At 40.5% G+C, this 21212-nt stretch overlaps 1 protein-coding gene across 1 annotated transcript in view; it reads left to right on the forward strand.

Moving 5' to 3' along the window:
• The window catches only part of galnt9 (polypeptide N-acetylgalactosaminyltransferase 9), a 111483-nt gene extending 90560 nt beyond the window's left edge, over window positions 1–20923 (forward strand). The window contains exons 7-11 of the mRNA XM_086313256.1: window positions 5034–5219; window positions 6599–6736; window positions 10477–10572; window positions 19628–19795; window positions 19916–20923. Of these exons, the coding sequence (XP_086169382.1) occupies window positions 5034–5219; window positions 6599–6736; window positions 10477–10572; window positions 19628–19795; window positions 19916–20062 (735 nt within the window). The 3' untranslated portion in view covers window positions 20063–20923. The remainder of the gene's footprint in view (window positions 1–5033; window positions 5220–6598; window positions 6737–10476; window positions 10573–19627; window positions 19796–19915) is intronic.
• Window positions 20924–21212: the final 289 nt, after the last annotated feature.

A 21212-nucleotide genomic window follows, 5' to 3' on the forward strand; every position in this document is an offset into this window, starting at 1 on the left:
GACACAAAGGAAATGAAAGATCCAGAGCAGACTCAAATCCAGGCCCCTAGCCTTTGGCATATTGGCTGCTTTCTAAACCAGGTGAGCTCCCAGACAGTGTGAGACGCAACCAGGCAGCCTATAGGGGAAGGGAAACGGCTTTAGCACTGCATGGACCTGAACCTAGTCTAAGCTTTGCTACAGTGTAACTACATCATCATCCAATTAATAAATCATCCAGACAGATTCCAGTCAGATTAACATTATTCAGCTTGGAATCATGAAAAAAGACATGGCCCTAATAGCTTTCCAGAATCATAAGATCCTGGGCCTAGCCCTGTAAATAACAACATTATTATTTTAGCTTCAGACTTACAAATGATATTTCCTTGTCTCATTGGCATTTGAAGTATCACCTTGTGAAAAAGCTGTTGGACCTTTATCTGTTGAAATGTTATCACCATTAAATCTCAGAAGCAGGAAACTTTATTAGCATGCAGTTAACAAGCAGATATCATCACTGACAAATGCAGTAAATAATTGATGGAGGATCAAAATGACTTTGAGAAGATTGTAGTCCAGATAGAAATGAATTATGCAGAAAACAAATAGAGGCAGCCTTTGTCCACCTGGATCAAATGAAGTTCACTGTATTAGAAACCTATGCTTGAAAGGTCACTTCAAACTATTACTCCCTTTCCGTTCACTTGTAATGCCATGATAATGTGATTTGATATGATTAAAGAAATTATAATTATAATGTTAAACACGAATGAATATAATAATTAAGGATAAATGATATTGGCAATAAAGATAAACCACGTTAGATAAAATGCATGCAGAAAACATCCAGAGCCTTTCAGGTTTCACCATAGAGGAAGCACATAAAATGTTATGCTTGAAACACGTAAAGCAGGTCCATTTGATCACGACCGCTATCTTTTTGTTGCTGCTGTTGAAATGCGTCTTTTTCAGTCCTATAAATTAGAAACACCTGCAATAATTAAAGAAAAATGTTAAACAGCATCTTTTTATATACATACTTAATAGTTTGTGGGAGTTTAGATGGCTTTTTAATTTGCAACAAATCCTGCTGTGAAATATACAGTAATATAATTAGAATGAGAGCTGCTTATAGAGATAAGATGAAAGGTCTGGCTGTTACAAGGGAAATAATGAGCGGTGGAGTGTATTACTGTTGCCATGCTAAAGCAAAGAAGAGAAACAGCTGGTACTCAGTGTATTTCATTTATTTATGTATTTATTTGTAACATGGAAATTAAAAAATAAAAAATAATTTGTCTCCTGCTTCTTATAGACAAACAAATGCATTATTTTTAACAAGAAACTCTACTTGAAGCTTAAAGATAAAAGTTTAAATTAATGCAACAAAGCTTTAGTCTGTTTAGCCAACTAGCTAGCACACAGCTTTCTGACCCTTGCAAGTGGTTGAGGAAATATTGATCAGCAGTTTGCTTTCAGCGCCAGGAAAGCTGCTAACCGCAATTTCACTTGCACACATTTTCAATTATCCACGAGTGCTTCATAAGTGGTTAAAACACTGATACTTTTACTCACATACAATCAATTTGGAGCAGGAAACCAAAGAAACACAGCATTACGCAGAGCTTACTATGTTTCCAAAGGCAACGGGCGGGATCTGCAGGGACTAAAGGCTTCCCATTAAATCGGTATTGCACTCACACCCACACAAAGTCGCCAACCGTGAAGACTGTTGCAGAAAAACAGCATTTGTCATGAGCAGCAGCAAAGCAGGTAAACCCTGCTCCAAAGTACTAATGGATTTTTTAGGCCAAGGTCATTGTGGATCATCAGGAGTGAAGAAGAGGGGTCAGTCAGTCAATAGAGGTTTTTAAGCTCAGGTCAGCTCCAGCGAACTACTTCACCACTGATACAGCTGAAGCAACTGAGAGGACAGATGCTGTGATGCCCTTATTAACATACAATTAAGCACAACCTCACAGACTCCCTTTAGCACTACAGCAACGTGTAACATCAGGGTACCTGTAGTGTTAATGTGAACTGACATATCCATTCTTTCATAAAATGAGAATTTTCCATATATTTCCTATTCTGAAATTTACACAAGCCACTAATGAATTTAGCCCACTAAAAAGAATGCTCATACCCAAAACATATTTTTTGCCTGTGCCATTAAGCTCTGTTGTTTGAACAATTAAAGAACAACTGAGTCATGCAGTTTCCCTGGGTGACATGTTTCTTCATTACAGTGAACACTGTACAGGAGTTTATTTTGAGTCAAGCCCACGTGTTCCGCCTTGCTGCCAGAATATCAAAGGAACAATGTGGATTAAACTACTCCCAAAATGATGCACCACACACCACAGCTTGGATAACATTTTCTAAGAAAAAAGCTGTTTAGACACATCTCTTTGGTTTATTCAAACAACATTTCATTAGAATTATTGAGAATAACAAAAATGTAACTTACATTATATTGTACAGACATGCTTTTTCCCTTAATAAACAAATCCAGGGATTGGTAAAACTGCTAACTTTGGGGTTGAAAGGAACCAGTTCAGGTGCTTTGGCCGTCTGTGTAGGATGCTTCCTAGGCAAGGGGTTTGGGGCATTGTCCTCATCGTAGGAGGCCCTGGGATAGACACACCACACGCTGGAAAGCTTGTATCTCTCACAATTCTGCATCCTCCTGGATGAGCTGGAAGAGGTTGCCAGTTGAGTAAAGACTGGGCTATGCTATTTAGACTACTGGCCCTGCGGCCCAAACCCAAATAAGCGGGAATCGATGGAAGGATGGATGTTTGGAAGAATGGACAGATGAATGGATGGAAGGATGGATGGATGGATGGATGGATGGATGGATTAAAATATGTGGGGACAATGTTGGGGGAGACGCTACCATCCCATAGAGCAGGGGTAGGCAACTCCAGGCATCGAGTGCCGGTGTCCTGCAGGCTTTAGATCTGTCCTTGATCCACCAGATGATTCAAATTGCTAAATTACCTCCTCAACATGTCTTGAAGTTCTCCGGAGGCCTGGTAACGAACTAATCACTTGATTCAGGTGTGTTGACCCAGGGTGAGATCTAAAGCCTGCAGCACACCGGCACTCGAGGCCTGGAGTTGCCTACCCCTGCCATAGAGGTTGGGGGTTGATAGATAGTTTATAAATGGAGACATATTTTAAGAACTTCATACAAAAAAAATCCATACTTGTCCTTTACCTAACTATCCTGTCATATCTCCCCAATACTTGGCACTACTCACTGATGATCTGGCCTACAGATATACATCCAGCTACACACCTCAAACATTTCTTGATTGCATCTGGTCACAGGTTGTTAATAATAAATCACTGGGAGCAGGAATCTCTGAATATATTTAAATTACCATACTAATATACTCAATTCATTGGTGAAAGGGCCTTTGCTTAGCACTTTAAGGTTTCCAAATGGCATCATGAAGTGCCTTCAGAGTTCAGTAGTACTCTTTTAGTCTTACAATAAGAATCATGGAAGGAAATACAGATCAAGAGTTTGAATCATATATCATTATTTTGAAAATGACCAAAAACAGACGTTGTATTTATTCACATCTTGTCACATGACATTCAATAAGCATGATGTGCAGAAAACGGGTATCATCCCAGATCTGCACTTAATTGAGAAAATAGTTTTGCAGCAGCATGTTCCTTAAACACCAAGCAGGGGGTATCGTTTTGGGGTCATAGAGAAGTTAATGAATGAGAACATCTGTTACGCTTTGTGGCAATTGTCATTAAGAGACTGTGGGTGGTGGAGGCGGTGATATTTTGTACGGCTGGAAGGACATACCATATGCTGTGGCCTTCCAGTGATACGGCATGAGAAATTGCTCAGGCACTTTGTAACACCATGGCAGAGATTTGAAGATATGGATGTGTTTTTGCAGAGAGTTTTAAAATTCAAATCTTTTCTGGCACTGAAAGAAATGGGTGCATTACTCCCATGTGACTGCCTGCCACTGTAGCTTTCCATTGAGTATGTCAGTCGAGGGTCACAACATCACACAGTCTGCAATCAATCAGTTTTCTGAGCTGTGATTGATGCTTTTAAAGAAGGCATTTTTCACTGCCTGGCTTCAAGCAGTATATCCCTCTTTTTCAGTGTCATATGCACAGCACTCCGTGGCATCAGAGTTCTCCAGTTGTCATAGGTACCTCTATGAAGACTGTATCTACAATATGAGCCATAGGCTTACAAATCCATTTGTCCCTCATTTTGTCGCTCACTTCAGCAAATAATATAAATAAATATGTAATAATGTAACAACTAAATGCATCTTTGAGAACACGTGTGCTATGTTAGAAACAAGAAGAAGGACATAACATAGCTGTAAACTAATTGCAAGTATGTTTTTCCTCTTTAATAATGAAAACCTATGCAGCACTCTGTCGCTTTGAATGGTGGATAAAGATTGTGACCCTAAATGTGCAGCAGATTTCTGTGTCGATGCATTATATTTTTCAAGCAGTTCGCTGATGGAGATAAATTGCAGCAAGCTCAAGTATGACCATGATACCATGGACAAATTAATGAAGATGCCTGTTTGACCTTGTTCACTCCACTATGAGAAGTCATTAAAAAAAAATCAAATGCATTTATTTGAGTCCTCATTTGTGCTTCTGCCAAGGCTGTTTGCATGTGGCTTTTCAACATTTGACTTCATATTTTAATGAATATTTTTGCTCTGAAGTGGAATTCAGTTCTGTTCAATACTACATACAAAATATACCTTTCTCTAGTAGAATCTGAGTTTTATAAAGCCAGTGAGGAAGGATTCCTGTATTTCCAAAAAGACATCAGATTATATAGACATCTACTATGAGCAAGGGAATAAGGGATAATAGCCAGCTCTACATTCAAAACCAAGTTGTAATAACCAGCAAACCAGTATTTTTTGTATAAATTAAATTAATTATCCTTAAACCTCAATGCCTGTAGTTTGATTGGCCTCTACATTAGGCGGGAGCTGTGTAGCTGTTGATCTGAACTCTTTCTTTCTGCTGTGTAGGTGTGGCAGTGTGGTGGGAGCATGGAAGTCCTCCCGTGCGCCAGAGTGGCCCATATCGAGCGCACCAAAAAACCCTACAACAATGACATAGATTACTACGCCAAGCGCAATGCCCTGCGAGCCGCTGAGGTGTGGATGGACGAATACAAATCCCACGTCTACATGGCCTGGAACATTCCCATGAATGTAAGTTTTTCTCTGTCTTAGATTACACCCTCATTGAAATCCACGAGCTCTCTTTTGCCCCGTCTCCTCCTGTCACACTTTCTCATTCAGACATGCAACCAGGCCTCTGGAGACGCTAGTCAATAGAAATTCAAAATTCAGATTTCATCCCGTTTGACCTTCACACTGGCAGCAGAGCACAGGCAGAAAGCAGTAGATGCTCTTTCCAAACAGATGAGAGAGGTACATCAAGTGAAGGAGATTAGCCTCATTTCCAATCAGTCTAGTTTCATACGTATCAGTTTCATTTAATTGCTTTCAAGAGTCTAATAATAAACAGCTATTTTCATTAATAAAGAGTTTAATATTGAATCCTAATTGCCTCTTCAGCCATGCAGAATGAGATGATAGTCAGTGAAGGACAGCAGTGAAGGCCTCAAGAAAGCCGTCCAGCACAGCTCACTGACATCCCTAACAAAATAATTACAGGATGTGGGCTCGTCACACACTGGTGTGGCACGCTGCTGATGCCTGCATGCCGCCTGGAAATGTTGAGTCGAAATGTGGGAGCTGGGGGTGGCAGCACCTTTGACAAAGTAGTCAATCAGACCACATCCCTTCTTGAGTGTAATTACAAGCACAGTGGCATGGCATGTTATTACCTCGGCTGTCCTGTGGCGCAGAGTTATTTTGTGTACAGTAGAAAGGCCTAACTACGATTATTCCATCTACCCCCCTCCCTCTCCTCCCAGCCTCCCCCTATACACAATCACTGATTTTCGTTATTGTCTAAGGTATCTGCTGAGAGCACAATTACCTTGGTGGGGGAAGGCTTTATGATTCACCAGAGCGGCCGGCTCCAAGTCCAAACACCAAACAACATCTCACTGAAATTGAATGCATTTTTTAGTGTTGCTTTATGGTTGCTACAAAAAGTGGATATTTCCATCTAGAATTTATTATTAACAGATGTTGGAAGCACGTTCAGCAGCTGACTGTGGATTCCAACACAGATGGGGGCGAACTGACTGAAGAGTAGATGGCTGCATGTGTGTGTGCATGCGTCTGAATCAAGCCTCAGTGCCAGGTAGTGCAGCTATTAGGCATTCCCCCAATCAATCTAGGAAGCCACCTCCATAATGCCGGCATGGCCGTGAGGGCTCATAATTAAGCAGCTGATTAGAGTTTGAATCACGTGTAATGAAAGAACAATGAAGGTCCTTCATGACAGGTGCATCTATCCAGCTCTTAACCAAAAGGTTGGTCTTTTCTTTTCAGCACCTCGACACTCTCGCATATTCCATTTCTCAAGCAGCTTTCACTCTAATAATTAAAATGCCTGCTGGCTAAGAGGCTTTTTTCATGCGTGTTTGTCTTTGTTTTGTACCATTTGTTGACAGAACCCTGGGGTTGATTTCGGGGATGTCTCGGAGCGCTTGGCCTTAAGGAAAAGGCTGCAATGTCGGAGTTTCCGCTGGTACCTTGATCACGTCTACCCAGAGATGCGAATCTATAACAACACCATCACATATGGCGAGGTGAGGAAGACATTAAGCAAATGGTTGAAAGTAAACACTGATTTTGCCATATCATCAGGGGACAAACACCTTCCAAAGAATTCAACTTTTGCCTCGTCGGTCCAGATACAATTTTCCCAGATGTCTTGGGGATCATCGTGATGTATTTTGGCAAATGTGAGACGTGCCTGGTTTTATTTTTTTCCTTGGTCTCCTTTGATCTGCCAGTAATCAAGCCTGAGTATGTTTAGTGAAACTAAACAAAAACAGGGGTTAATCACAGATAATTCATGATTAAACAAGAGGGGCACTTACTTTTACACACGGGACCAGGTAGGTTTGGACAACTTTTCTCCCTTAATCAGTGAAATCAACATTTAAAAACAGAATTGTGCATTTTTCACTTTGAGGATCTGAAACATGTGAGGGTGCCAAATATTCACAACACTTGGAGATCAGGAAGGGGGCAAACACTTTTTCACACCACTGGAGTTTGCAGAGGATGTGAAAGCTGAGGCAGGGAGGCTGATCCTACAAATAAATCACAGAAATAAAGGAGTGAATTATTAGGATGTTTTGTGACATGTGATGATGACCTTTAATGTGATGGAGTGGTACATCTTAGAAAAAAACAAACGATTTGAGTGTAGCTAGTCTAAGGTATGATATTGCTAAGGAATTGCAACATCACCACACAGGATTTGTACCAGCTCCTCATAATGAGTTTTAATCAAATACTTTATTAGTTTTCCATTTTAATTTGATTGGGCTTGGCTATGCACTCAGCACAGTGGGGGGAAGACAACAGGATTATAACAGGTTGAAGAATTGAACACACTCCTGACTCAGACACTATTTGGAGGTTCGCTGAGACGCATTGTTTACCTCATATCAATTTCAGCAATGGACACCTGGAAAACTAGAAGGGCATTGGGAAAAAGCACAGATCACTGCCAAAGGCTAATAGATCAAATATCATAATCATTTATTAGTCAACCATAAATAATGCAATATTCATCTATGTATGGGTTTAAATTACAAAGTAGTAACTGCAAACATCACGTCACAACAATGCTCATTAAAGCAATGCGACACACTCCCATTCTGGAACTGATGGGATTTTTCGTATGCCCTAGGGGAGGTTTCCAACTGAGGACAACTGTTGGGGGCCCCCTTAACAGCCTAGGGTGTTGTCTGGCATGCCTGTTCACAAGCTGCTGGTCTGACTGAATTATTAAAACCTTTTTTTCCCCCTTTTTTTTTTTTTTTACCAAATCTGGCCTGGTTTTTGCTAAATCCCACTCACAGACAGATGGACTGGCAAATAGGTGGGAACAAAAGAACAGCCTAATCAATATGCTGCATATCAGAATTCACAATTCATCAAAGCCCTATGAATTTACTCCCCCTTTTGTTCCCTCTGCTGCCTGTTTTGGCTCTGGCACCCAGATGGATTCCTCAGAGTGGCATTAACTTAAGTGGCACTATTTCAGATCTGTCGACAAGCTGGGTAACATTTACCTTGTCTAGCCACACAGCCAGCAGAGCAGAAGTGAGCCTCATCTGTCACCGAGCATCAGCACCGCGCTCAGCCATGCTGACCAGACCAGCCGAGTGGAACCCTCCCTGACAAAACTACATGATAGACATGTCGCAACCTGGAAATGAAGCCTTACTCATTCAAATCACACCAAACATGGGCCTCATGCTCAGTGCATCATCTGCAGGTCTGGAGGACAGGGGGGAGACTGAACTGGGGCTGGTCGTGTCCCGATAATATCTATCAAAGCTCAATCATCGCTTTGAGAAAATACAGCCTGCTGTGTGAACAAACCACAGTGGATCTAGTATCACAGAGGTATTGTGACATGCACAGAGGAATTAAATGGTGGCTCACATTCAAGAGACTATTATCTACCTTCTTAGATAATAAATAATAATAGGTTTTGAAAGGCTGCTCTGATACTATTATTTTCGTTTGAACCAAATGTGAAACCGGTAATTTATTAAATTATATAATATTGGGCCATTTTCATGTGGTAACATTTTGTACAAAATATTCATATTTACCCCGTTTTCTCAGCTCACAGGGATCCTCTTTGGCTGTTTTCTCATTAAAATCAATGCTAAAGAAGTCTTTTCCCTGGTTTAGTCACTTTCTGTTAGACTTTTTTTCTAGATTGACACTAAAACATGTCAAGAGTAAAATTAGTTGTGTAACAATAACTGCCCAACAGACAAATTAAAATGTGTCCCAGAAAGCTGCCATTACTAATGTCTTGTTGAGCATTTGTACTGTACTATCTGCAGTGCTCGCACCCCTTTGCCTCTCTTCTTCACTGCATAGATTGTGCCTAAAGGAGAATTAAATCCCACCTACACTAATCTGTAAATAAAATGGAAAAGAAAGGCAGGAGCCGACCGAAAAGGCTGAGAAGAGAGGCAGTAAGAAAACTGCTCAATAATACTCAGCGAGCTTGTCTCTACCAGCTTCTCTTTTCACATACACCAGTGGTTCGCAAATTGTGAGGTGCACCCCACTGGTGGGTGGAGGTGGAGTATGGAGTTAAGCTATTAATCTATTTTTTAGGGGGAAATATCTTCTCAAATATGTTTTTAAATTCCTGATTTAAAAAAATATACCTTGTGGTACTTAACACCTTATGTACTTGATACGTTTGCACTTTTGTCCTTTTGTCTTTCTCCCATCACTCCAGCCCCTTCCTGAGCTTGGTTCTTTCTTCCCATTAAAGGGGAGTTTTTCCTTCCCACTGTCGCCAAGCGCTTGCTCATAGGGGTCATCTTATTTTTGGGGATTATTTTTTATTATTGTAGGGTCTTTACCTTAAAATGTAAAGCAGCTTGAGTTGACTGTTGTTGTTATTTGGTTATATACAAATACAGTTGAATTGAAATGTCATGAATAGTCCCACAAATATAGGAGCATAGGCATTTAGATCAAGTTCAGAGCTTTGACATATGACAAAATGACATATTTTAAACAAACTGCATACTTTTTCATAACTTAAACAAGTAGTTTTGTTCCTTAAAGCTAGTCAAACTGCAAGTGCAAACTCAAAAACTAGAAAAGAAAAGACTGCATTCAACCAGAAAGACCTGCAGGCAAACTTTCTCTACTAGCCGATGTGAATTAATCAGAGAGAGAGAAAAAATTTCCCTTCCAGACTTCACTCAAACTAATAATTTTTCATCTAAATACAGCCAAAATCATGGCAAACTTTAACTTATGTATATGGTAATTTTGTCAAAAGACATTTCCAAGAATTACATCTGGACTTTCCGTGCAATGGAAAAGTGTTGCAAGCTTAATTTCAGTCACTGTTTCATACTTTTCCAATTTTCAGACAACAGACACCCAACACACATATAAAATATGTAAATGAGAATAGTTTCATTGAGACTTCTGCTGTATTTAAATACAGAGGGCCCAGAGTGTAGGAGATGGTAAAATTATCTGGCACCATGCTAACCGTATACATATAACACGTTCCTATTGTTGAGGGTACACTGCCATTAGAATCGAATAGAATATAGAATAGAATAAACTTGTGTGGTTCTCCAGTTCCTCAGATGCTTATGTACTTTTTTGTGTTTGCTCTTGCACCTAACACTCAAATGTTCAAATGGAGAATATTTGAAATAAGCTGTTTGTTTGGTTGTTTTTAAGAATATTGGATATGTAAAATACTGGAGCTTTCAGCAGCTTCATAGAAACATCATCTTTTTTGTTTTTCTTGCAGGTGAGAAACAGCAAGGCCAGTGGCTACTGCCTGGACCAGGGTTCTGAGGACGATGATAAAGCCATCCTGTACCCCTGCCACGGCATGTCCTCCCAGGTCAGCAGATCTTTCTCTATTTCCTGTTTATTTTGACTGCTGTCTTCGATACAGATATTCAACAGTCAGTAATTCCATTAATTAAACTGTTTGTCAGTGCATTGTATTGATTCTTACTCATTTAAGTCTGTAAATTGGGCGTCTTTGCAAAAGGTAAACATACAGAAACCTACAGAAAATTCTTTAGCAGATTTTTTTTTAAATCAACACATTCTGCGTTTTAACACTAAACCTAAAGATGATATGGTGCAATTAGTCTCCTCTTTAGGCAATGTAGCATCCAAGTCAGGTTTTACATAGTAAGTGTGAGGCACAGACATGCTATGAATAGAAATGTGTTCTTCCCATTGGTACTCGCTGATTAATATAGACCACCACACACATCCCTCTACGGGTTTTTAAGCAATGCAGGATGCATATACTACAAATATTCTCATGGTTAAATTAAATTGAGGTCTAACACAGAATACACATAGAGGGAAAACTAGCATCCTGTGAACTTAATGCTAGTTTGAAAGACCAATACTCACCACATGGTGTTCTCACTTTTTACAGATTAAGTTATGTTTGGACACTGCAAATATTTCAAGTATTCTCTCAGAACCTGTTCACTCTAAATGATGTTTCAATAAATCTTCAAAAATCTTCCACCCCTACCATGTAACATGACTTGAAGGTGTCTCAGCTTCAAATTCAGCACCCACATGAACTACAGCTTCTCAATCTCTGTGACTCGACCTGAAAATATTTCTTGACTTTATCTGCATAGGAGTGCTATTCCTACTGGCGTCAGTGTTAATGCAATGACCTGCTCGGTCCAAAAATATCTGGATTCAGTAGATACACCAGAAAGGCTTAGCACAGCCCTCTGTAGCAAACTGTAATCAGTATACTGTCTGAAGTTTGCCAACATCATCAGTTAACAGCATGCTTACTAATAATAACAGCCTAACAACCAATCAATGTGACTAGCTTGTTGCTGTCATAAGTGGCACTCTGTTAATCTTATTAAGCAACAATTAAACAATCATTGTCAGTTTCTGCAGTCAGGCAGTTAGCGTGCCAAATGCTAAACATGTTGCTATCTACAACAATGAAAGTTTAAAAGTAACAGTGGTAGAGTTATATAATCAAGATTGGCCTTAATATGTGATACTTAACCTGTGTGGGTGTGACTATATGCTATGGATAGATATATAGCATTCCACCCCTCGGTCTATCTGATGCTGTCATTATTTAAAAGCAACGAAAAAAAGCCCTAAAACAAATAATTACAAACTCTACATACCATCTAATAGCCAGCAGTGGTGGCTCTTCTCGTTGAAAAGGAAGACAGATTGGATTGTCAGTGAGAAAATGACCGTGCTCCTTACTTTATTTATTACACCAAAAGAAAGGTTTTTCCTAATGAGGTTATCAAAATAACCTACTACTTTCAAGTCCCTCACCCCTTAGATACAGCCCAGTGCTCATTGTGTGAATTATGGTCCCATTTACAGCAACATAGGCAATAAAGTAGGGTATGCTTTAGGGCATGGCTACCCTGTATTTGATAAGTTGCTACTGTATGAGCAAGTCTTTCAGTTTATCAGATTTTTTTCTTTTTGCTAATTTAATGACAAAAGCCAAAATGCTCAGTTCAAGACTCCACGTGGTGAATTTTAGAGCAGCAACATCCACCTTTTAGGGATTTGTATATATAAAAGGAATGTGCAGCAGTTAGGCTACTAAACATCTTTATGCTGAAGAGAAACCTATGAGGTAATGGATGCACTTGGACATCTTGAAATGAAAGCAGCATCACAGCTTAATACGCTTTATTGATGGCTTTGGATTTTATATCTATCTATCTATACATACATTAGTGCTGGACGACGCTGGACAGCATCAGCGCGTGTCAAGGGATTTTTGTTTTCATATAAATTGATCAGCTTCATGAAATGTGCTTTTTGTTGATCACTAGGCAATCTACATGTCTATGTGACTTTTCACCTAATAACTTTTGTGATGAACTTATTCAGCTACTAAATCACTTCCTGTTTTTAGAGAACAGATGTAGAAAAGGGGAAATAACCCGTTGCTCTGAGTGACGTTGTTATTTTTACACACACACACACACACAGACATAAGACATAAGACATGTATAAATAAAGTACGCAGGCAGTGCCGAGACGCAGATCGCAGGGTGCGTTCGTTACTGCCCACGCGTGTAAAGACGACTGCAGTGTTTCTGTTTTCTAACTCAGGTGTCTTAGCTGAAGAACTACGGGGTGATTTTTAGAAATCCCCTGTCAGCGCGTTAACGAGCTAACCGCGCTAACGAGCTAACTGCGCTAACGAGCTAACCGCGCTAACGCATTGACACTGTGCAGCCCCACGCACAGGGCGATCAGCAGTAACTCGTTAAAGGAGATTTGCCACGTTAATGCAGTTATGCCTTAAATGTTGCTCATCTCAGTTTAATTCATATGTACTGTGAGCATCACTTGCCTTTATTGTTGCTGATAAACATGCATGAACTTTGTCATGGCACTCAAGTACTCTGGTTTTGCAGCTGGGTTGGAGAATTTGCAGCAGTTCTTTTGGATACTGAGACAACTTCAGTTGCTTTGGTCTCTTCATCCCAGATAGACTCCATAATGTTGAGATCAGGGCTCTGTGGGGCCCGTGCCATCTGTTGCAGGACTGTTTCTCTTCTTGTTGCTGAACAGATCTTTCTGATTCTGCTGTATTTTGGCGGTTGTTGTTATGCTGCACAGTGAATTCAGGAATGAACTGCTGCCTCCCGACAGACTGAAACTTTTTTGCTATAATGTACACTGTACACGTATACATGATATAAGCAGTGATCCATGTGCAGCAGTCATTTAAAATGAATGAACCATAAGAAGGCAGCATGTTGCCTCCTGTCCTCTTAACCAGCTCTTGAACCCCATGCAGGTTCCAAACAGAGTGTTGAAGCTGGGGAGTATGAGATGACATGAACATGCAAACAGATGATGTGCAAGCACTAATTTTAAAATGTGAAAAGATCAGTCAACATAATCACTTATAGTGCTGACATACAGTATGTCTGCAGTTAGATTTAAACACACGAAAAGTGAAGAATTTTTCAGAATGTGATTAAATATGCTGCGATTTGTTTTTCTTTAACGGTAAGAGAGGAGAACATGCAGCTCTTGGGAGTTTGGTATTAAATTAAATCCGAAACTCATTTTAAATGTGGTCAGGATTTGAAGGAAACACTGGAAAACTGGGGCACTCCCAGGAAACAATTATATGAATATGCAGGAGGATGCTGCTGGGGGAAAAAAAGAGAAAGCATCTTCTCAGCACAACCTTTACTTGAATAGATACCAGAACAAATGATGCTGTGGGTGGGAGGCCCTTGTCCTGTTTTTGTGCTTATTTTCTTTTCAGTGAAAATAATTCCAGTTCTCAAGATATGCATGCAAAAGCTACCCATGCATCATTTTTCAAACATTTCCCAACTTTCCTGCAAACTGCTCTCGTTTTTGGTGATGCAAACCACCTCACTGGCCTCTCCTGCAAAGAGCTCCATGGTGTCAGAAATGCAAAGCTCGATCAACTCTTAATCCTGCTCCCCAGGGGGAAATAAACAAATGGAAATGAATTTGATTTCTTTGCATCATTAGATTACACTGATGACTGACATTATTTTGAGCCAGCTGTAATCAGTTTTGTCATTTATAGAATTTCTTCTTTTAAGATATAAAAAAAAAACTAGAATTGATCAGAATGACTTCTCGCTGTGCTTCAGAGAAGTGAGCGTGTGCACGCTCTCCCTGAGGAAATCTAACTCATGGATAATGTCTCACATTTGTTCAGCAGTGCAAAGCAGTGAAAGGATGGTGGTGGAGGCACAGAGCCGGCCCCATTACATTACTAGCGTGTGCGCACATCTACCTTCATAAAGCAAATGATGCAATATTTTATTGTCCACTGATAAAATTTTGGGATTGCTTTCTTTGCTGTATCATGATCCTCCGGTAATCTGGCTTCTCTCACAAACACAGGCAGAGTATGAAGCTATCGGCAGGCTTGTGTGCGTAGTGATGTGCGTGTTTCATTTAATAGTGGCTCAGTATTATTTGCATGTGATTTAATAAAAAGAAACAGAGTGGACAGCTGTGTGTAATAACGATACACTTCTCTGATAAGAGGCTGCAGATTTATCAAAATATCTGTCCTGCTGTCTTCAGATGGCTACAGGAAGGTAATGAACTTAAAGAGAAGCTTTTCATGCAGTACAACAGACAGAGTTGACGTGACCTTTTTAAATTATCTATTTTAAAGGGTTTCTCAGTGTTTCACCAGCACATTTTAATAGGATTTTGGTGTATGTTAACAAAATCACACGCTCTGTTTCAAGGCTTGGCCACAAGACAAACTGTGGTATGACTTTGTGGTGCAGCAAGGAAGTTGCTCCACGGTTGCACTATCACCGTAACAAAGAAGACTTGCTATTAGCATGACCTCCAAAAAATGTTCTGCAAAACTCTGGTGATTGCAGAAACGCAATGGAGTGTGTAATGTTGCTGCATGAGCCACAGGTTAATTGGCTTGGCAGAATCATTTCCTCACGTTAATTATTTGTTATGGACTCATTTTAAATGAATTAGCATATAAAACGCTGCCAGACTAAGCTGTAAACAGGTATTAGTGGGGATTATATGGAGTTTGTCTTGTGCCGAGTCATAGTTTACACCTTTATTAAATCAGTTTAGAGCATTAAAACCTTGAAAGACCCAAGAGGTCTACAGAAAATTCTTAATAAGACCATCTGTAATAATGACCTCTGCCTAAAGGTCATTAAACTGTGTCTCCCATTGTTGAGTTTCAAAGAAATAAATAATAATACGTTTCAAATGTGCATGTGACATGTACAATGAGAGTTCCATACACATATTTGGATGCATATTTTACTAGGATGCTGATGAAATATGTATTGCAGTGATCAGCTCAGCCAGCTCCAGTAGACTTCAAGTGAACCAAGATATGGTGCTTTATTGTTTTCCTGTTTGTTCTGAGTGCCTCTTTATGACAGAAGATTGGATTAAAATCCACATGGATCTCCCCTCTCACATGAACAATCACCCATAGAGGCAGCATGTGCATTTCTAGTTTCTCCATCCATGCTCTATAAAATCACCACTCAGACAAACATGTGCTGCAAACATTTCAAGGTTAAAATTTATTGAGTAAAACACTTTAATACAAAGCAAAATGCTACAAAAGCATTACCAGGTTTAGAATTTTAGTCTTTATGGGATTCATTTTACAGGTAAGCAGCTCATCTACTAATCGGAAGGTTGGAGGTTCGATTCCTGGCTGTTCAAGTCTGAATATTCTTGGGCAAGATACTAATCCCAAACTGCTCTCTGATTCATCCATCAGCGTATGAATGTGTATGAGTTATAGATTTAATGCACTTATGTTGAAAAAGCATAGAAAAAGGAGCGCTTGTGAGAATGCTTAGAGTAGAAAAGTGTTATATAAGAACCAGTCCATTTGCAGTTTTATAACAGTACATGTGTTTTAAGGTTTTTTTGTTTTTTTTTTATGTGATTTTTTAAGTCCGACCATTAGAACAGCTGATCTTAAAGAAAATAATGAATAATTGAAATCACATTGGTAGAACAGCTGTGGGTTATTTTCACATGAATAAAGTAAAATAAAGAAATACGTTTTTCAGAAATCTTGATTCCTGTTATTACACCGATTCTTCCAGGAAGTTACATAAATACAGTAAGTTATATAAAGTACTTAACATGTTACTACCTACTCTGACAGATCGTGCATTTTGACGATTTAGGGTAGCCAAAGCAGCTTGGCCGTCATAGTGAAGACCTCCCTAGCTTTGGGGTCTCATTTTTCAGAGAGGATCATTCCCATAAATTATGAATGTTATCTCTACTGTATCCTTGCGTAATAGAGACGTATCACGACAGAGGCTTTCATGCACCGGATTACACAATGAGGGATCAAATTTTGGTTGTTAAGAGAAACTGTACCATAAATAAGCTGCACTGTGGCTTCAATGCAAAGTAACTTGAGCCTATTTTAGTATATGAAATACAAAGCTTATTAGCAATTAACAACTGGAACAGTGCGAAAATCTAAATTCCAGAAACTGCAGCAGCTTCTATACGACAAATCAATCAGTATAATGTAGCATCATAGCGAGAGAGCTTTAAATGCTTTACGGTGGCTATTTAATTAGTTTGTGGTTGATTACAATTCATTTAAAGTAACTATTAAACTGTCTGTGTTGATATTATGACTTGAATTTAGTTCTGTTCATGCCAAGGGTTGCAGGAATAGTGCCTAAATACAGACTAAATACAGAACAACTTAAACCCTGCCTTTTATTTCAGCTGGTCTACAATCTGCAGAATCCTAAAGTCCACAGTGGACACAGGAGGGTGACGAGACACACCTGAAACTAAGTAAAACAACAACTAGAGGAAGTAAAACAAGGCATGTGACTATCAAAATAAAGCAGGAAGAAACTAAACACTGACAGAAATGAAGGCTTGACACGACTCAAACAGATGCTGGGGAAGCTTGGAGTAAACTAAAACATGAAGATTCAATAATAACAGAAACAAGAATACAAAACTATTAACTAAGAATTCTAAATATCAAAAGATTATAATCAAAACTGAAAGAAAAGAAAATACGCCAGAATGTCTGTGAAGGTTCTCAGTCATCCAGGTCATCGTAGTCAAAGGAGCTTGCAAAGAAAAGCGTCTGGACTTCTTTAAGTTGCTTGAAGACGTTTCACCTCTCATCCGAGAAGCTTCTTCAGTTCTAAGGTCAAATGGTGGAGAGTCCCAGATATAAACCTAGTGGGAGTGACCCCCCGCAGAGGGACAAAAGGACCCCTTGATGATCCTCTAGTCGCCTGAGCCAAGGTGGGAAACTGGGCGTGGGTCCCAATCAGCCAGAGTTTCGGGTGAGTTCATTGTGAAACCTGGCCCCACCTTATCATGCGAATTCCTGAGGTCAGATGGCCCAGGATGTGAGTGGGCGTTAAGGCGTCTGGGAAGGGATCTCAAAACTTGATTATAGATGGCAGAGAGTTGGTGTCGTAAACCCCGCCTCTGTTCAAAGATGGTCGCTCACAGTGGACATAGATGGATTCTTTCACTCCTCTTTCAAACCATCTGTCCTCTCTGTCCAAAATGTGAACATTGGCATCCTCGAAAGAGTGTCCTTTGACCTTTAGATGCAGATGGACTGCTGAGTCTTGTCCTGTGGAGGTGGCTCTTCTGTGTTGTGCCATGCGCTTGTGAAGTGGCTGTTTGGTCTCTCCAATGTAGAGGTCTGAGCATTCCTCGCTGCACTGTACAGCATACACCACATTGTGGTGTGACTCCCATCACCCTTTGGAACACAAACTTGGAGTAATCAGGACCCTACACCACCGGGCAGAACATGTTCCCTCTAAGCCTGAAGGGAAAAAGAAGGAACACACACATGTAAAGGAAGCACTCAAAACGTGCGGCTATCCTAAATGGGCGTTCTTAAAGTCAGCAAAGAGGCACAGAAAAGAAGATCAGACACCAGCGAGGGAGGACAGACGCAACAACATTGTCATCCCCTATGTAGCCGGCGTATCAGAGAAACTCAGGAGAGTTTTCTCCAAGCATGACATCCCAGTGTATTTCAGACCCAGCAACACGCTCAGACAGAAACTGGTTCACCCGAAAGACAATACGCCAAAACACAGACTTAACAATGTGGTGTATGCTGTACAGTGCAGCGAGGAATGCCCAGATCTCTACATTGGAGAGACCAAACAGCCACTTCACAAGCGCATGGCACAACACAGAAGAGCCACCTCCACAGGACAAGACTCAGCTGTCCATCTGCATCTTAAGGATAAAGGACACTCTTTCGATGTTCACATTTTGGACAGAGAGGACAGATGGTTTGAAAGAGGAGTGAAAGAAGCATCTATGTCCACTGTGAGCGACCATCTTTGAACAGAGGCGGGGTTTACGACACCAACTCTCTGCCATCTATAATCCAGTTTTGAGTTCCCTCCCCAGACGCCTTAACGCCCACTCACATCCTGGGCCGTCTGACCTCAGGAAATCGCATGATAAGGTGGGGCCAGGTTTCACAATGAACACACCCGAAACTCTGGCTGATTGGGACCCACGCCCAGTTTCACACCTTGGCTCAGGCGATTAGAGGATCATCAGGGGGTCCTTTTGTCCCTCTGCGGGGGGTCACTCCCACTAGGTTTATATCTGGGACTCTCCACCATTTGACCTTAGAACTGAAGAAGCTTCTCGGATGAGAGGTGAAACGTCTTCAAGTAACTTAAAGAAGTCCAGACGCTTTTCTTTCCAAGCTCCTTTAAAATACGCCAGAGTTCAGAGTCCCAAAAATGACCTTGGCAGTTCATTCGACTTCTATTAATTTCCCATTATTATTATTTTCCAAAATTACTATTGTGTCATCGTGCCTACCCAACATGCTCTCTCTCAATTTGTACATTGATTACATAAAAGACAGGCTGTAAATTACTTACAAAGAAAGCTGAGAGGCAGTACATGTCACCTTTCAATTTAGAGAAAATTATCCTAAAGTTGCTGTATATATAATTCAGGGCACTTTGTAATTAATTGGGATGATAAAGTGGGAAAGATGCACTCGTGGAGGTATGTGGTATTATGTGCCCCAAACATTAGGCTAAGGGTTTCAAACATATGCTCCAGACAGAACCGGTGCAGATGACTCAGATAACAGTGAAGGAAAAACACAATCTGCCAATCAAGCCTTAAACCCATTTTCTCCTTTCTGCTTCTGTAATTTCTGCCTGTCTGCTTTTGTAGAGCAGAATAGGTAAAGCACATTACTGCAAATCACATTCAATCACATTCAATGAAGCACATTTCCATCTTGCGCTTTCCACCGATGCCCTCTAAAAAGTCAAGTGTTTGCTTTTTATAAAGCTGTGTTTTCCACTGCGCTCTTTAATTTAGGTAGTGTAACACATTTGATTCCCTTTGGCTTGCAGCTGGCTCGGTACTCTACGGAGGGGCTTCTCCAGCTTGGTCCCCTGGGGTCCACCACCTTCCTGCCTGATACAAAATGCCTCATTGATGATGGCAGAGGACGCACTCCCAGTCTGAAAAAATGCGATGCGGTGTCGAGGATTTCCCAGAGGCTTTGGGACTTTACACAGGTAAGAAGAAAACGTGTAAACGGATTTAAAAGTGATGATTGGACGTGTGCATGCAGTCTGTTTTTTCCTTAAAAGCACTTTAAAAATTTGCCGTTATTTTTGTCTGTGTTTTCATTGCAGAATGGGCCGATCATCAGCAGGGACAGTGGCCGATGCTTGGAGGTAGAAATGTCCAAAGACGCCAACTTTGGCCTTCGCCTTGTGGTCCAGAGATGCTCTGGTCAGAAGTGGATGATACGAAACTGGATTAAGCATCCCAGGCACTGAAACCAGAGAAAGACCTCTGAGACAGTTTGGGCAGCGTTTCAAGTCACAGTTAGATCTTAAACTGTGGACAGTTCAGAGAGATCAGAGCGCCGGTGGTGCTGGTGTGTGGTATTTCACACCACAGACTACACAGTACACTGGGTCTCCCTCAGGCCACAGAGCTTTCCTATACTGAGTTTTAAAGAAGAATATGATCAATCTGTGTGTTCCACTGAGCTGCACATTCATACCAGACCTTATGGCAGGCTGCACCGTTTGAAATGGCCCACATCTGATATTCAGCTACAGCTGTACATGTATAGAGCAAGTCATCTGAGTGCAGCCCCTGAAGGTGGTTCAACGTTCTAGTAATTATATTGTTTCTACTGTAAAAGTATCAGCTCTTTGGAGATGAGAAAGCGTGGGTGGGTGTGTGATTTCTTTTTTTTTTTTTCCCTGAGTGAATCGGAGCAAATCAGAAGATATAATTGCTGTCAGTTGCCACATGAAAGTGATTATTTTGGGCTGTGATATGGAAAATTGCTTTGGACTTAATGTGCTGCCCTGGCAAGACATGTAATAGGCTTCAAAGGGGCTGCCCATCATTAGATCGGGGGACATTTCAACTGCACTCACATAAACCACGACGGTTCTTTGTTTCTTTGGACTGTATTGCTCACTGTGGACACGAGCAATCACGTGCCTTTTTGTCTCATTTTTCTTCATCTGACCAGGGAATGTCAGTCCCAAAAGCATGTACAAAATTATTTGAAAGTTATTAATATATAAAACAATGTATAAAACAGTAATGATAGTAATATATTGTAAAGGGAAAAAACAGTGGAAAATTGATATCCGTAATCCGATAATAAATTAGGATAATAAAATCATTTTTATGACAAATCACCTCTTTGATGTTTTTTTTCCCAGCGCTTTATGAAACTGGTGTCAACTTTGGCTTCCTGTTGATACTTTTTTGTTTGTTACTACTATATATTGGAAGGCTTGAAGCAATCAACGGCTGCAAAATCACGTCTTTTGTTGTGCCCGCTCTTACAACCACCTCAAGCCACCATCGGGTCTCTAGCCTTGTGAAATGCAATTGCTTCACATGACTCACAGGATAGTTGGTGTTCAGAGAGCACAGAGAGCCTTCCAGTGATTGTGCCCA

The sequence above is a fragment of the Aulonocara sp. 'chitande type north' Nkhata Bay genome, linkage group LG12 (genome assembly GCF_057382095.1).
Source record: "Aulonocara sp. 'chitande type north' Nkhata Bay isolate Kocher_YH1m ecotype deep benthic linkage group LG12, A_spYH_male_GT1.1, whole genome shotgun sequence".
In the NCBI taxonomy this organism is placed as follows: Eukaryota; Metazoa; Chordata; class Actinopteri; order Cichliformes; family Cichlidae; genus Aulonocara; species Aulonocara sp. 'chitande type north' Nkhata Bay.